This window comes from Tachysurus fulvidraco, chromosome 24 (assembly GCF_022655615.1).
Source record: "Tachysurus fulvidraco isolate hzauxx_2018 chromosome 24, HZAU_PFXX_2.0, whole genome shotgun sequence".
NCBI classification, from domain to species: Eukaryota; Metazoa; Chordata; class Actinopteri; order Siluriformes; family Bagridae; genus Tachysurus; species Tachysurus fulvidraco.
Window position 1 is genome coordinate 18,070,431 of NC_062541.1, and position 16,673 is coordinate 18,087,103.

The 16,673-nt window shown below is 37.3% G+C and overlaps 1 protein-coding gene and 1 long non-coding RNA gene across 2 annotated transcripts; one reads left to right on the forward strand and one right to left on the reverse strand.

Moving 5' to 3' along the window:
* Positions 1-7,277: 7,277 nt before the first annotated feature.
* On the reverse strand, positions 7,278-9,835 carry hoxa1a (homeobox A1a). Its single transcript, XM_027144434.2, has 2 exons — positions 9,073-9,835; positions 7,278-8,951 (listed from the first exon to the last, which is right to left on the reverse strand). Exons 1-2 carry the CDS (start codon positions 9,698-9,700, stop codon positions 8,599-8,601), a joined length of 981 nt encoding a protein of 326 aa, XP_027000235.1. The 5' UTR covers positions 9,701-9,835; the 3' UTR covers positions 7,278-8,598.
* Positions 9,836-9,880: 45 nt separating this feature from the next.
* LOC125140108 lies at positions 9,881-16,666 on the forward strand. The gene is made up of 2 exons (XR_007139342.1): positions 9,881-10,093; positions 15,934-16,666. It is a non-coding gene; the product is annotated as an uncharacterized LOC125140108 (long non-coding RNA).
* The last annotated feature ends 7 nt before the right edge of the window (positions 16,667-16,673 follow it).

Below are 16,673 nucleotides of genomic sequence, written 5' to 3' on the forward strand. Positions count from 1 at the left end.
TCGGCTGGCCTGGGAACGCCTCGGTATTCCCCCGGAAGAGCTGGAGGAAGTGTCAGGGGAGAGGGAAGTCTGGGCATCCCTGCTTAGACTGCTGCCCCCATGACCCGGCCCCGGATAAGCGGTAGAAGATGGAGGGATGGATGGAATAATAATTTTATTGGTAGTAGGAGGATCATTTTCACATACAAATAAAATATCTTTGTTAAATTGTTTACTGTTTCTAGGCTAGAGAATCTTTATTTACACCAGTATTCATAACTGTACAGTGGGTCAGCACTAGTGAACTGGTTCAGCAGATATATCAGCACTGGTACGATACATTTCAAGTGAACAGAACTTAAATGGAAATTATTTATTCTTAGTTAAATTATCTAATTTTTTGTAGCAACGTAAAGTGATAATCGGATTATTGTCATTTGCTGAAGCAATGAATGAGCAAATATTGACATTATTTTATTTGTCCATCTGTTATGCAATATAGTGAAATTGATTTATTGCATAGACCTATTGTATTCATTTATTCTGTTACATTCTCATCCTGCCTAAAATAATTTCTCACAATCTATCTAAAACCTGCACTAATCATTAATTTAGTGTTTACTACCTTTTTGCCAATAATGTCTAGTCCTGTGTAATTCAACAAATTCTTACTTATTTCAAATTCTGTAAATTATTTTTTAACTTTTATTAATCTATTAAATTTTGAATGTTAAAATGCACGTACAGAGTAGTGTAATGTGGTGTAAATGTGTGTGATGGGGTCTGGATCCCTCTGACCCCACCTGGATTAAATTTTTGCTGAAGGTGAATGAATGAGCTAATCAAATAATTAGAGTCCCTGGGTTTAATTAGGACAAAACTCACACATGTAAGTACACATAATATCCAGTCTGCAGTGTAGTCTAAAAGCTCACAGATGTAGTAGATAGCTTTTACAGACTTTATAAATGTAACAGTTTAAAGAAAGAGTATCTCTTCTGTTTCATTCTTTGCTACATTGTGATTTTATCTGGTTTCAGAGATAATGCCCTATTCATGTGGTAGACTAAAAAATGATTGATACTTTGATTATTTGAGACATTTGTTGGTGTAAGACGATGGCTTTGATTGGAATTGCAAATTAGATAAGGGCTCATGGACTAGATAGCAAAAAATCTATAAACTAATCAGTGGTTTGGTATCTATTTCTTGTGATTTAAGTATTTTTGTTAATCAAATCTGTTTTTATATTTAATATCCCTGCATTTTGGTCTGCTTTTATCCCTCCATCTGTAATCATACACACTCAAGAGTTATGATATATGAGCTATGTCAGAATCAGTGGCCCCATGATGCATCTACACTCAGACATAGATACACACAAATACATGCAGGTGATCTGTCTCTTTATATAACTTACGTCGCTCATTCTCTCATTTCTCCTTCAACACACTTCCACTGACTGGTATAAAAGTCATTTTTGTCATTTTCTTAGCTGCCAGTTCATCACTATAAGTGTTGCTATTTTACTATTAAGAGTGGATGTTAGGAAGAGCTAAGGTTAGCTTGCAAGATAGCCAGATTCACAGATAAATAAAAGAACAAGCAGCTGTTGAAAAAACATAATCCTTGTCTGCAGACTTTTAGGGACACTGATGGAGTTTTAAACAACTAGATCATTACATATCATTTATTATTATTATTATTATTATTATTATTATTATTATTATTATTAGTAGTAGTAGTAGTAGTAGTAGTAGTAGTAGTAGTAGTAGTAGTAGTATTTAATTCTCAGAGGAATCCCCAGCCAATGAAAAGGAGCTGTCAACATGAACATAGTTTTACCCGCTTAAGGCTCACTGGGAGTTCAAAGTGCTGAATAAGGATCCATAAATATCAAAAGCAGCACTGGGATCTAACAAGAGCTGCTGAGCTTTGAAATCAGAAAATGTCTTTTTTAAATCAGGTGAGCCCACAGTTATGAAAAAAGTTGTCCAGTACTTTAGAAAAGAAGTAATTGAGAGAATAGGACAAAGGTGGTTTAAATGATCTCATTTAAATGATCTGAATCTTGAGATATAAGAAATAACAATTTCCAGTTTAATGACATGCAACACATGTTGATGGTAGCCACTTGCTTATGGTAGCTAGAACAGTCTGCAATGCTGATTAATGACCTAACAGAAGAAGCAAACTGTAGTGTCAGTCACCAATAATCAACAATACAGAATACACTAATGAGTTAATACTGCACTGAAAATATTCCAGTTAATATTAGAGTGAAATTTACCCAATAATACTACATTTATCTAAGAAGATTTTTAAATGTGCATGTTAACTAAGATTATTTGACTAAAATATTTGTATGAATGATAAGATACCGAAAATGAAGATATTAAATGATCCTTGAGTTTAGACCCATAATGTATGATATTGCTTTGAACATGAACTCTGACTTGCAGATAATAAAAACACACATGTGGAATATTCAATTAATTCGATTTATTTGTATAGCACATTTACACATCGCAGCACCTCTGTGATCACATTTATCTTGTCGTTTTGCACATGAGGTGAATGTCTCATCTAATATAAATCTCCAGTACAACACAATCCTTATGTCAGCCAGAGTATCAGACACCTTGCTCAAGATCTGAGAATGCTTTAATATTAAATGATCACTGATCACAACACCAGCAGGACTTTTATGAGTAGATGGAATTAACAAATCCAGCGATGTAGTAAATTGTGTGTTCTATACATTAACAATGTTGCATGAGAAACTCCAGGGAATTAAAATTTCTGTTTGAATTACATCCAGAAAAACAAATAAAAAAACTATGAAAACATTCATAACTCATTGTATTACAACCTATTATAGGGTTTACTTATGTAGCCCCTTGAGAGATTAAGCATGGATTAAATAGGAGTTTGCTTCACCTAGCTAACAAGCAAGCATTTCACTAATCCCACTAAGCGGCTGTTTATGTAAAAGCTTGAGTGCAGAATTCCTGATGAGGGCTCTATTGACCTATGGCTCAGACACACAAACATGCACACCACTATGCATCCAGATTACCTCACAGACCCATTACTGTGTCAATGGAGGGATGGACAGATGGTCCCAGAGGGAGCGGCAACAGCACACACACATAGGCATATGCATGCTATCTGTGGACTTGCATATAGAGGAAACGAAGCAAAGCACAGACAAACAGAAAGTGTAAGGACAAGGACAGGTAATGCATACAGTAAACAAAAACATAAAGTCCATCTCTATGTATAGCTCAAACTTATGTAATTAGTTAGTCAAGTAGAAGACAAGTCCTTTCTTCAAGTCTTGTCAATTCTTTAGTCCAGTTCATATAATTATTTGTACCTTTATATGTATTCCAACTTATAACCAAAGCATGGTTATATATAAAATCAAGTTAAATACTTTATTTAAAACAAAAACTTCAATCATTGCTTAATAAATTATAAAATTGGCAGTATTAGGCAGGCACTCAGTCATTCTGTCAAATATACACAACATTTAATTCACAACAATAAATTTTTTTAAATAATTCTCTGCATAAACGGTGACTGTATGCACGCTAACTGTGCGCTGTCAGAATATTGGATGGCTGCATTAAGTTCCTGTCAGGATATTGGTGTCCAGGCATTTAGCATGTACAAGGGCTCCAACACCTGAGTGGCCAAAATGCCAGTCTATAGATTTGAAGGGGACTAAAGATCGTGTCACAGTCATCAGGATACACAGGTGATGTGTCACGTTCAGTGGTGGGATAAATTCTGACAGCGTATAACAGTGACAGCTCCGGTAACGACAGCTCTGTCATTACACATGTACTCCCTTTGGGTTACCAATCCTCTGTGCTGCTGCACAAATTAGGTGTGTGTGTGTGTGTGTGTGTGTGTGTGTGTGTGTGTGTGTGTGTGTGTGTGTGTGTGTGTGTGTGTGTGTGTGTGTGTGTGTGTGTGTGTGTGTGTGTGTTTGTGTGCGCATGTGTGTTTTACCTACAGAACAGGTCGTTTTTTACTCTTCGGTCATTAATGTTTGTATACATATGATATTTGTCAAAAACCTAAACTGATGTAATTATTTCTGAAAATAACTAAAATAAGATCAAATTAAATAATTACAGGTATCTTCAGGTTAGTGGAAAGCTCCTGCCTCAAGTGGGGTCTTGATCTTGGGGTCTTGTTCACAAGTGAGGGAAGGATGGAGCGGGAGATCGACAGGCGGATCGGTGTATCTTCTGCACTGATGCGGTCGATATACCGGTCTGTTGTGGAGAAGAATAAGCTGAGCCGCAAGCCCAGTCGATCTACATACCTACCCTCACCTATGGTCATGAGCTTTGGGTCATGACCGAAAGGACAAGATCCTGGATACAGGCGGCTGAAATGAGTTAGGGTGGCTGGGCGCTCCCTCAGAGATAGGGTGAGGAGCTCAGTCACTCGGGAGGAGCTCAGAGTAGAGCCTCTGCTCCTCCACATCAAGAGGTGTCAGCTGAGGTGGCTCGGGCATCTGTTCCGGATGCCTCCTGGATGCTTCCCTGGGGAGGTGTTCCGGGCATGTCCAACCGGGAGGAGGCCCCGGGGAAGACCTAGGACACGCTGGAGGGGCTATGTCTCTCGGCTGGCCTGGGAACACCTTGGTATTCCCCCAGAAGTGCTGGAGGAAGTGTCAGGGGAGAGGGAAGTCTGGGCGTCCCTGCTTAGTCTACTGCACCCGCGACCCAGCCCCGGATAAGCGGTAGAAGATGGATGGATGGATGGATGGATGGATGGATGGATGGATGGATGGATAAATAATTACAATAAATTTGATGTCTTCATGGACATTAAACATCACTCTGAGGCCATATACACCTATGGTGTAAGATGAGGTGGTATCCTGCTCTTCGTCATACTGTTCGATTCCAATCGTTCTTGTACAACATGATGTTTGTCTCCTCTCTCCATAGGATACTGTTTTTATTGCTGGTTAACAATGCTAAACAATTGTGGACATCTGTGAACTTTCACAGAGAATATAAAGAATTTAAATAGGTTTATTGGCATAGATGACTTTTTGGTTAACTTCAATTTATATAATATGTTCATCTTTTTTATTCAGTCAAACAGCAACAAAAAAGTAACTAGTTTTTAATGATTCTGTGAAGATAAGAATCTCATTCCACCCCATGTCATGTCTAAATATCTCTAATAACATCATATCAGTCATCAGACTATGAATTTCCATAATTTTGAAACTGATAAAGTCTAACCAATATATTTCATGTCATGTTTTGACATTAGTGAATGAACTATTAAATGAATATAAACATAATATTAACTGAATGTTTTATGTCTGGGTTCTTTCATTAATAGTCAATAAGCTATAAGTGCACTCACATAAATCTCAACTATCTGATAATTTATAAAGAACAATAAACAAACTGTATTAGAACACAGTTTCATGATGATAGAACAACTGCCTGCAGTAACCTGATTGGCTGATTGTGACCTGCTTTTAAGTAATTTGGTCATTATCAACAAATATTTTACAATATAGTACATAGAGGCAACATACCAAATGTTAACTCAATCATATGCAAGCTGTAACACCGCCTGCCACAGTTCCCCCTCCAGCCCACCAGAGGGAGCTTTCAAGAGCACTCATGAGTTACAGTAATTTATGCAAAGTAAGTGGCACCTGTTTAAAATTGGTTATCATGCCATTATGTTTACAAATGTCAACATATTATTTCTAATTATTCAGTTTGTCATTCTTGTGATTAGATTTAGACCCCAGCACTAGTTTATATAGTAGTTAAATACATTTTGCATGTGTTATGGTTCAGCCAAGACATGGTCCTCACAAAACTGCTACCCATGTGCTGAAAAGACAGCACCATTTCAGCACCCCCTGTGTTGTGGACAGCAAAATGCCACAAGGCAGCTGCAAGGCAGGGTGGCAGAAACACACATGGCTGGCAACCAATACAAAAAAAAGTCAAATGTTTCATAAATTAGCAAGCCTGTGACAACAGTGGCAAGGTCAGAAGTTCACACTGAGGACTCAGAACACTGGGAGTACAGCAGTAGAAAGTGTAGCTTGAGTAAGAGAGAGATAGAATTGTGCTTGTGTTCCTGTGGTTTAAGATTCTATAGGGACTCTGGCAATACTAACTATTACATCATAACTAAAGGTAACACCAGAAGGTGTTACAGACATGAGGGCTTCCTGGGTTGCAAATTACAAGAAACATTTGTGTGTTGCACTAAATGTTTCTAAAAACTATAAACTATATTGTTGGTAGAATTCACAGATTAGGGGAGGTACTACAGTATAGCACCAGCATGGACTAATTGAATTTATCTCACGAAGAAGTGAGCATTACTTAGTGACCATGTTTAAATGCTCTATGACATACGGTTTGATCTGCGTGATTCTTTTGGAACAAAATTGAGAATGTGAAATGTCCAGTGGTGGCATTTTTGAGCTGATTTGAAAGCAGTCTCTGCCTGCTTAAAAGCAAATAGTCAGAATTCAATCACTTTCTGTGTCACAGATAAGGGAAAATTTAAATGCAAACATTTATAGAGATTTATTAACATTTATTGCTATATGGCAGATTTATTCATGTGGCTCCTTTCTCACCATAATGTCATCAATATCACCACTAAGTCCTGTAATTCCCACTGTATAGAAATACATTAGGAAATGTTGGGAAATGCAAATAGGTGGTCAAATATAAATTCATTTGTGCATACGCGTGCAAGGATATGTGTTATAAAATGCCAAACACAATGCCTGATTTAAACAGGTTATATAAAAAATCTTATATTTCTGCATGTAATATCAGGGTGTATTAACACCAATAACATTCAGTTGACGATAGGTGTCCAATATGGCCTCTCTTTCCCTGCCTGTCTGTCTGTATTTGTCTGTCTCTGTCAAATTAAGACGTCACAGTAATGCCAATATTCTTCCACTGGGACAAGATCCCACTTGAGCTGGAGAGCACGTTCCTCTTAGTGATGACAATATTGACAAGCTAATCGATACAAAAAAAAATTAAAGGTGCCATGAAAACTGAGACTATCACCAAATTCCTGAGAAACTGGGAACGAGGAATATAGGAACAACATCTGAATGTCACTTTTGTTGATGTGTTCATATGCTGCTGAATGTTATCTAAATTAGGTATTGTTTATTAACATCGATCTAATAGACTGGTTGTAAGAATGGTAGAAAGATGCTATAATACAATAAAATAAAATATGTTTATTTCGTATATATTGACCCGTAGTAATGACAGAATATAATTATCGTTCTTCAGTAAATATAACATAAAGCCACTATTCTCGACTGATAAAACTCAGCTCGACTGGTCAAGTAGACTGCAGGGACACCGAAAACAGGGCTGATGAGGGTTTCAGGATTGCAAATTGCAACTGCTAACATAATAATAATAATAACAATAATAATAATAATAATAATAATAATAATAATAATAATAATAATAATAATAAGAAGAAGAAGAAGAAGAAGAAGAAGAAGAAGAAGAAGAAGAAGACAATTGCTAAATATATAGACACATTTTACAGCTGAGTATTTTAAGCAGTTTCTAGTTTTGTTTTTTCTTTGTCCGATCATTTTCATTTATACGACATTGATTTGCACCATTTTTAATGTATTAATGAACAATACATCCGTGAGACTTCAGGACACAGAAGTTTGAGCTTTCCGACTTCCCAGTAGAAAATAGTGATAGTGGAAACTCCTTGTCGGGAAACTTACTGAATCTTGATGTCTCTGCAACTCTGCGATTCCTTCCGTAAAAGGTAAATAAATGTCTCCTTATAGACAGCTTCACCATAACGTTTCATAATTTTCTTTGTTAGACAGCACATTTTTAATCTGTTTATAATCACACTTCTCCTGTGTAAGTTAATTGTTACTATATATTAGCTGTTACACGTTACAACGCGCGTATCATTATAAAGATATAATTTATGTTACATTTGTAACAGCTATGGTACATAGTTGTGCTGTTATAGAAATTCTGATACTACTGTTTAACCGTGTGTGACGTCATAATGCACACCTGCACGAAATTCCAGTACCCCCTTTAAAAAAAAAGGCTTTCCTGCGACCCTGACTACATAACAGCCATGAAGGACTCACACTACACTGCACAACCATGACACCACAAACATCCCGGGTAACAGAGGCTGATGAGATGATGAGGTAGAATAATGCAAGCTCTCCGACAGCACCAATCTCTTTCTCTCTATCTAGACTAGCAATTACACTTTCAGATCGCTGATACTATTCTAGGTAAAACGAGGTAGGCGAGCTGTAATCTAGACCCAGCTAAGATATTTGCATTAACATGGCAACTGTAATTATTGTCTTTGAAAATACAATAGCCACTTAATTAATTTGATTATTTAACTTGATTGCCCTCTACTTTACAATAACATACTCTTGAATTGAATTGAAATGTCAACTTCCAAAAGTGACAAAATGCCTGGTGGTCAGATCCAGGTTCAGAGGTCCACCACAATTATGGATCTACGGTTCTGTACTTCTAATTTAGTTAGCATAAATAGCACAGGCAGTTAGCCCGACGAGTAAGGATCAGTCGCAGAGGAGCCAGGAGATGGCGTTGACGGTGCAGAGAAAGAAAGCTCGGATGAAACTTCAGCTTTTTCTCCGCTGTCCCCTGGTGCCGACTCAGTTTTGGGCAGCATACCCTCTTTTTCGCGCTTCTTCTGTTTCATGCGACGATTCTGAAACCAAATCTTCACCTGAGTCTCATTCAGTTGTAGGGAAGCAGCTATCTCTACACGCCTGGCACGTGTCAGATACTTGTTGAAGTGAAACTCCTTCTCTAGCTCTGTCAGCTGTTTGGTGGTAAAATTGGTTCGAACAGTGTTGGGCTGGCCGCCATAGCCATACTCTCCTACTTTTCCTGAGGAAAAAAAATAAAAACATCAATTCAAGAATATTCAACATTTTAAATATTACCAAACAGGCTTACATTAAGCTTAAGCTATGCACGTTGTCTACTCCAAAGGACTCCATCCAGTCACCTGTTTTTGGTGGGTTCCTCTTAACTTTCATCCAGTCAAATGTCTGCGCCGCTGGCACACCATCTGATAGAGATGAACAGCACGCGTTGTGGTGTGACGCATGGAAAGAAGAGAGAGGGTTCGCACAACCTGCTAGCAACGCCAAATTTGCCTGATCCTGACCGTGACCATACGTAGCAGTTGCAAACTGAAGTTGCCCAGGTAAGCGAACGCTGCTGCCGTTGTAACCATGCTGTAAATGATGATGACGATGATGGGGTTCGACAGTATTTCCAGAGTAAACTAGCGGACCGCACTGACTTAAACCTGCAATGGAGTCAGCATCCTGGTTGACGGTGTAGTGATTGTAACTTGTGCAAAAGGTTTGAGCCCCGTAAGTTGGATGGGCGCTATAGGAAATTGGCAGTGTACCGGAGGATTGATAACATCCGGCTTTATGTGAATGATTTGATACAGAGTCCGGTGACGCTCTGCTAGTCAAGAACCGCTCGCTCCCGTTGCAATTATTTACCGTGACGGAACACGACTGGAAAGTTCCGTGATCTGCATGGAATGCACTGACAGAGCACGAACCCCCGCCACTGCTGTCGCCGCCGCTCATCACTGAGTAATCTAAGAATGTATTCATTCTGGCATTGCCTCGAGGGTCTCTCCTACTGTCACGTTGAGAGTGTATACCTGTGTCCAACCGCCAGCCTTCCGCCGCCTTCAATCAGTGGAGTTATGTGGGAGGCTGCGCAGAAGCGATATGAATGAGCAGTGACAGTCACGTGGTCAACCAGGTTAACCAGTTGGCTTTGCTGGGTGTTAAGATCCACTCGCCTCGCCGTGACAGGTAGTCGTTAAAGAGAAAGGCTATGCAAATTACGCCTTCAAAATGACGTAAGCACGCCCACTGGATTCCACTCACTGACTGGTCAAACAATAGTGTTAGAACTCTGAGATATTGTACTGCACGGATCGGTGGAAGCCCGGATCCGTATTCACATATATGGGAGCTCTATATCTATGCTAGTGCCAGGTAAGACAATTTACATGCAAATAAATCAGTTACTGGAGCATGTTTACAGTTTAATTCGATTGTGTGAGTGACGGGTACTGAGTCTTAATGTCTACAAAAGACACAAAAACAACCTCGAATATTGACGTCTCGTAACAAATCATTTTTGTTGTTTAATAATTTCTGTTAACACAATTAAATAATATAGTATGCTATATAGCATGAAAACAACTATCATATCTACTACGAGTGTCACATTTTCAATACGCTACATGAATTATTGAAACATAAGAGGCTTAACTTAACAATCCTCTGACGTCGAGCAAGTATTTAATCATAGTTTGACTAAGTCGAACTGTGTTCCAGTTTATTGTGAAACCTCCGAAGAACACACTTGTTTAATTTCGTAAAATTAGTGCACATACACGAATTGATACACGTATTGCGCCCCCTCTGGTAGTAACAATGAACAGGTGGTCGATAATATGCAAACAGAATGGCGTTGCGTGTTGGGCAGGGAGATATTTAACGGAGCGAGCTAATACAGGGCTGATATCAGCGAAGTGGAGAGACCCTTTTTCAGTGCAATGAACAAGGTACAATTATGCTGTGAGTGTAAAAGAGTTATTACCAAGAAAAACAACTTCGGCGATTAACTAAGATCGAAATGCAGTCTGATACAAAAGAGGCAATAAATACAATTCAAGTTCATTAATTAACTTTCTTAATACACAGTCGATCTCTTAAGAGAAAAGTACAAATAATAGTCTATTACAACCTCCGATCTTTTTTGGAACTTAAAAATGTATTCCCCTTTTTACTTTCTGTGCTGTATTGTGCTCAGATAACTGTAATGAAATGCTATTTACGTTAAACTGGCTATGAAATCCTTCATTGATACCAGATAGGCTGGTCTCTCTCTCTCTCTCTCTCTCTCTCTCTCTCTCTCTCTCTCTCTCTCTCTCTCTCTCTCACTCACACACACACACACACACACACACACACACACACACACACACCTCAATAGAGTCATGTTGCCAGACTGGGAAAACCGCGCCATAAACACAACTAAAGTGTTTTCACACTCATTTTAATTCATATCAGTCTTCCGTATCTCATTTGCAGCATAGGGTACTCTACGAAGAACCTGGCAACCGTGGTACTGAACAAAATCGAAGTTCATTCTACGCATATAATATCGCATTTCTACTATATTTCTTCATTTTTAATATGTTTCAGATTGTTCCAGCATGGCTTGCTCAGATTAAGCGCTGTGCACAAGGTTACATAGTTATGTGGTTAGTTATTTTAGAATAAGTGATGACTCTGATAGTTACCTTCTCAAAATTTCTATATAGTATAGTTTCATGTTACAGAATTAACCAAGCCAGTTGATGTTTCATCATCCCGCAGCAATAGCTACTCGCTATTGTCCAATGTTGCTAAGCTACCGCTGTTGCTGTACTGTGAGTTCAATCCAAAATGTTGCATGAATCGTAAGTTCACTAGAGTAGAACATAATCAGGAGACACCCAGGACAGTAACTTTACAAGTGGTGGTAAAATCGCTTTTTATGAGCTTCACGTGCTCTTACAGAACAAACAAAACACACGTCCATGTGTCCATGGAGGTGTCCATGTTGTTTCCGCTTCGTGCATAGAAAGTCCATAGGTAGGAAATGACGTCATTACAACTTGCAAAGGACCACTTACAAGATAATTGGAACGCAACGTCCTTTCCGCCAATACAAACCGGAGTTTGCCTGTATCTTCAAATAAGAGAGCCGTTTCTGCACTAAATCTTAAATTCGGATTTAAGTATAATGTTTAAATTAGACGATTGTAACAAAAATATTATTGCAAAGAAAATAAAAAAATAACATAAAAGAAATGTAACAGAATTCTAACTTGATCTCAAGTAAAAAAGTATAAATAGTAGACGATGCCAGACTCCAACAAAACAGGGGAGGTTGTTTTTTTAACTAGAGTTATAAGATCAGATTTTTGCTTACACTGTACCCTGTGTTCATATAAACCTAGAGACTGATACTGATGTACTGCATTTTTATAATGTTTTAATTTTTCATTTTAATACCGTCTATGCTTTGTTAGTATTGTTCCGACGGCTCTAAGCACAAGGCTAAGGAACAGACTTGCCCTTACCGAGGTTCCAAGATTCGGTCGATTCACAATAATAATAATAATAATAATAATAATAATAATAATAATAATAATAATAATAATAATAAACTCTTGTACACTGTTTTATATATGGATACGATAGCATTCAATGAATCGTGCTCTAGCTCACTCAAAATTAGAGAAGAAAATGTGGAGTGGCTTTTATTTGTTCAGTGGTCCCTGCTATTGTCTCGTGCTGTCATGTTGCGTGAAAGAGGTTGATTTATGAGTTTGGCAGGAAATGAAACATCTCAGGCATTTCCCCCACGCAGCTCCTCAGACAAAGACTGTACAGAAAGAAGCTTCCATGCAGAGTTTTACAACTTAAAATGCCACATTTTGATCAACAGCTCTAATTCAAATATTCTATTGTTTTGTTTTATTAAATCAGACGTATATGCACGCATATAGTATTATATCAATTCAATTAAATTTTTTTGCATAGTTTTTTTAACATTTGACATTGTCCTAAAGCAACTTCACAGAAGCATCGTAACAGAATAAAAATTGAAAAGTTTAAAATGAAATTATTATTTATCTCTAACATCTTTCCCTATGTATTACACATATGCATATGTTGGAGGGAAAAATAAACAGAATCCATCCGTGGATGGCTTTTTAGGCTGCCCATACTAAGCAAGAAAAAAATCCGCTGAACAAAGTCTCCAAAAGCCAATCCACCTTTTGTGCCCGATTCTTAACACATTTACATTTACGGCATTTGGCAAACGCCCATATCCATAGCGACGTACATCGGAAACTGTATTTCTTGGGTTTGCTTGGATTCGATGTATGGAATGAAGCTCCCGTCTTGCTTCATACGGCACTTCACCTTCAGTTCAGTTAGGTTCAGTACCCCCGCCATTCCCTAGCTTCGAGGACAACATAAAAACGTGCAACTCCTTCTCCAGCTCCAGAAGCTGTGTTGGTGTTGTCGATCCTCAGACGGCGTGAACCTCTCCCGAAGATGACGACGGCCTATGCGCTCGGGAGAGTTTGGAACAGAGGCCGTGTGTCCACCTGGCCACATTGAAAATTGTAGGTATAGATAAAGATCAGCAAATGACTCATGCGCTTATCTTCACATTCAAAGGGAAAGATATTGCACCATAATGTACCTAATGATAATGAGCTAGGCTATGGATACACTGCTCTCTGCTCTCCTGAAACAAGATTAAGAACATATTTTAAACTGAGATTGACAATAAAGGTACGGAAAGAGTAACCCCATACAGTAATTCGTATTTCTTCAATTATAAATATTAAAATGCTCATATGTTCGGTACGAAAAAAGCGTTGTTAGATAAAGTCAATAAATAATGCTGTAACAAAGCCTGTAAATTATCATAGGTTTAAATGGTTTTGCGTTGTTTTAAAATTACAGAACATGGTAGAATAGCTTTGAAGTCTTCAGACTCGTTCAATGCCATTCTTTAACGCATAATAATTTTTCAAGTAGTGCGAATTGTCTTTTCTCTATATGGTTCCGTCACTCGGTTTCTTTGGTCTTGCGCATGAAGATTGGACTTTTTCGTCCATGCCCCTTTTCCTGTATGCCCGGCTATTACGGCGGTAACAGAGTCGGCCACGTTGATGCGCGTTCACGAAACTCAGGCTATAGGAAATGTGTTCACGAAGTGATAAGCGCCAGAGAACGCGCAAATTCCATAAATGATGACCTCTAAAAGCCTCATCAATAAGAGTTAAAGACGTCAGACACGCATCTCGCAAGGCAAGCCCGGGTTCATTTCATGGATTGCTGTTACAAGGGGAGGACGTTTCTCTCGCTTGAGGGTGCTTTATACACTATTGCCATGAGATAATAAGTGTCCTATCAGATAAATACCGTTAATATGGGTCAATAAAAGTATTTACATTAGTTCATGGAAACATATTTGATATTGACAAATGATAAAAATAAAAAATTCACCCCCTGACAATTTTGGGTTTTATTAATATATATATATTAAAATTTAGATACCTTGATGTATTTTTGCAGTGGAATGAGGCAACGGCATTGTGGTTTTTAGATCGCAACATAATATACTAATACATAATGTTGTAATAGTAGTATTTCCTTTGCAATAGTATTCTGGTAAATTAATAATTGGGACAATAAACCATTATTACATTATAACACTAGGCTAGAACATTTTACATTTGAACCCATGAGCACCTTATCTAAAAAAAATAAAGAACCTATATGATCAGCTCGCAAAATTACCTGCAATAATAATAGCATATATTATAAGCCAAATAACTACTGAGTTCTAGACATAAATACTTGTGTACTTGTGTGGTAGAGATAAAAATGTGAACAATTATGTTAATGTGTCTGTTTGAGGTCCACAAAAAGAGCATTATCTGTTCTTTTACTTTAAGTCTAACATATTACGCAGACAACGTTGTGTGACTCTGCGTGTCTTATATTATAAAACCAAAAAATCTATCAGGATTGGGGTATATGAGAAGCATTATATAATTTATTAATACAACACAATATAGCTAAGGTTATTTATATGCGGGGTCGTTTTTAAACATCCTGTTTCTGTTGCTTATTTTAAAACGTGAACCGAAAGACCATGCCGGCCGCTCGCTGTTTTAGAGCTTGTATACTAAACAAAGAGTCATGGAAGCCTGCGCGTGATCAATCTTACTCACCAAAAGGTCTGACAACAGCGCACTCCCACAACATATTTCAGCTCTCTTACTCTGACCAAGATCCAATACCGCCAGAAAGGGACCAAGAAGACACTACAAACATTATCTCCTGTTTTATTCGGTTTTACACTCGAACTCAAACAAATTCTCTTTGGATATAACAATATTAATGGAAATATATAAGTGGTGAGTACTTTAAATACAACTGCATTATTCAGTTTTCTGTTACAATCTCTCGAAATATTCTGTTCAGTGAAATTTACTTAAATGTTTGTTTGTTTGTTTGTTTTTTCGTTTTCGTCTTAAACATTTTGAGTCATCATTCTGTGACAGGACAATTTACGCTGCCTTTTGCAGTAGGAGGCTAGTAGAAGAGCTATTGATTTTTTTGGCCATTGAAAGCACGACACAAGTATGACCTCCGTTATTCAACAATACATCTACTAAGATGTTTCTTTTTAAATAAAAATATTTGTTTATTTCTTATAATGTATGCTACTCATGTATGCGCGCCTGTATTTGTGCTTCTGAAATATATGTTCTTGCTCTGGCTTGCTCTACTAATCTGCTATAAAAATACTGGTGAATGCTCTTTAGTACACTTGCAAATTATCTTTTCGTTCAGTGGAAATTGTACAAAAAGTAAGCAAAAATATGCTAAACACAGAGAAGCTTAGAGTATGCAAGCTTAAGCAGGTTATGCATAAATATGTAAACAGACTGAACTGTAAATGGAAAATTAAGCTTAAAAATAACTCTTTTTGGTCATGTAAATCATTTATTATACTTACAGAAAATTTGTGAATATAATAAACATTTGCCAAAAAAGCTGCAATTATTTAGGAGATAAATGACATCCATTTAATGTTGTGGTATAACATTACACTGTGCAGCACAGTCTAACACTTTGCCAAATGTTTGTGTTGATTATGACATACGTTTGCAGGGCGTTAACTTTTTTCTGGAATAGTGTAAAAACATTAGAAGAACTTTTCATCTTAAATTCTTCTCCACTCACAGGCACAAACGGGGACCATGGAAGCTGTCAACATGTAATGGATTAGTCTGCTCGGAGGATCGAGGTCTCTAATGTTGGACCTCAATACAGCTGCGAGATGCGAGAAATGACTGAACATCACGCTATACATGCGCGGCAACAGCCATTTTTGTTTTATTGCATACTTTGTAAAATTTTGATCCAAAGATAATTATATCTTAATATATTTCTGAAATGCACAAAATAAAAATATTTTTTCATAGTTTTATATTCATTGAATATACCTTTTAAATGTGGATATTCAAATTATTAGCCTCACAAACAGTATATGGTTCTGAATATTTACTTATTTTCCATGTCATTTCAAGTGAGCAAAACTTCTATTGAAACATGCCGAGTTGGGTGATTCCGTTGTCTATTTGGTGCATCTATGTCTTTCATATTTTAATGATGCATCCCGATGTGCCATTTGTTGTAATAAATGTTTTGAAAATGTTTTGAGCGTTAAGTACGTGAGAAATGTAAGACAATTGAAACAAAGCACCACATTTTGCAGGAAACTTTATATGCTCATAGAACTTAAATAATTTGTTTTTATTGTGACTTACACTTGGTGTATTCTTTATTTTATTTATTTTAAAAGTGTTTGTCCCTTTGGTCCTAGTTCTCTGTAAACTGTGTACACTGATTAAGAAAGGTATAATGTACTTTTCTTTTCATTTGCTATTTCACGAATAAAACAAGAATATCAATGTATTGGTTA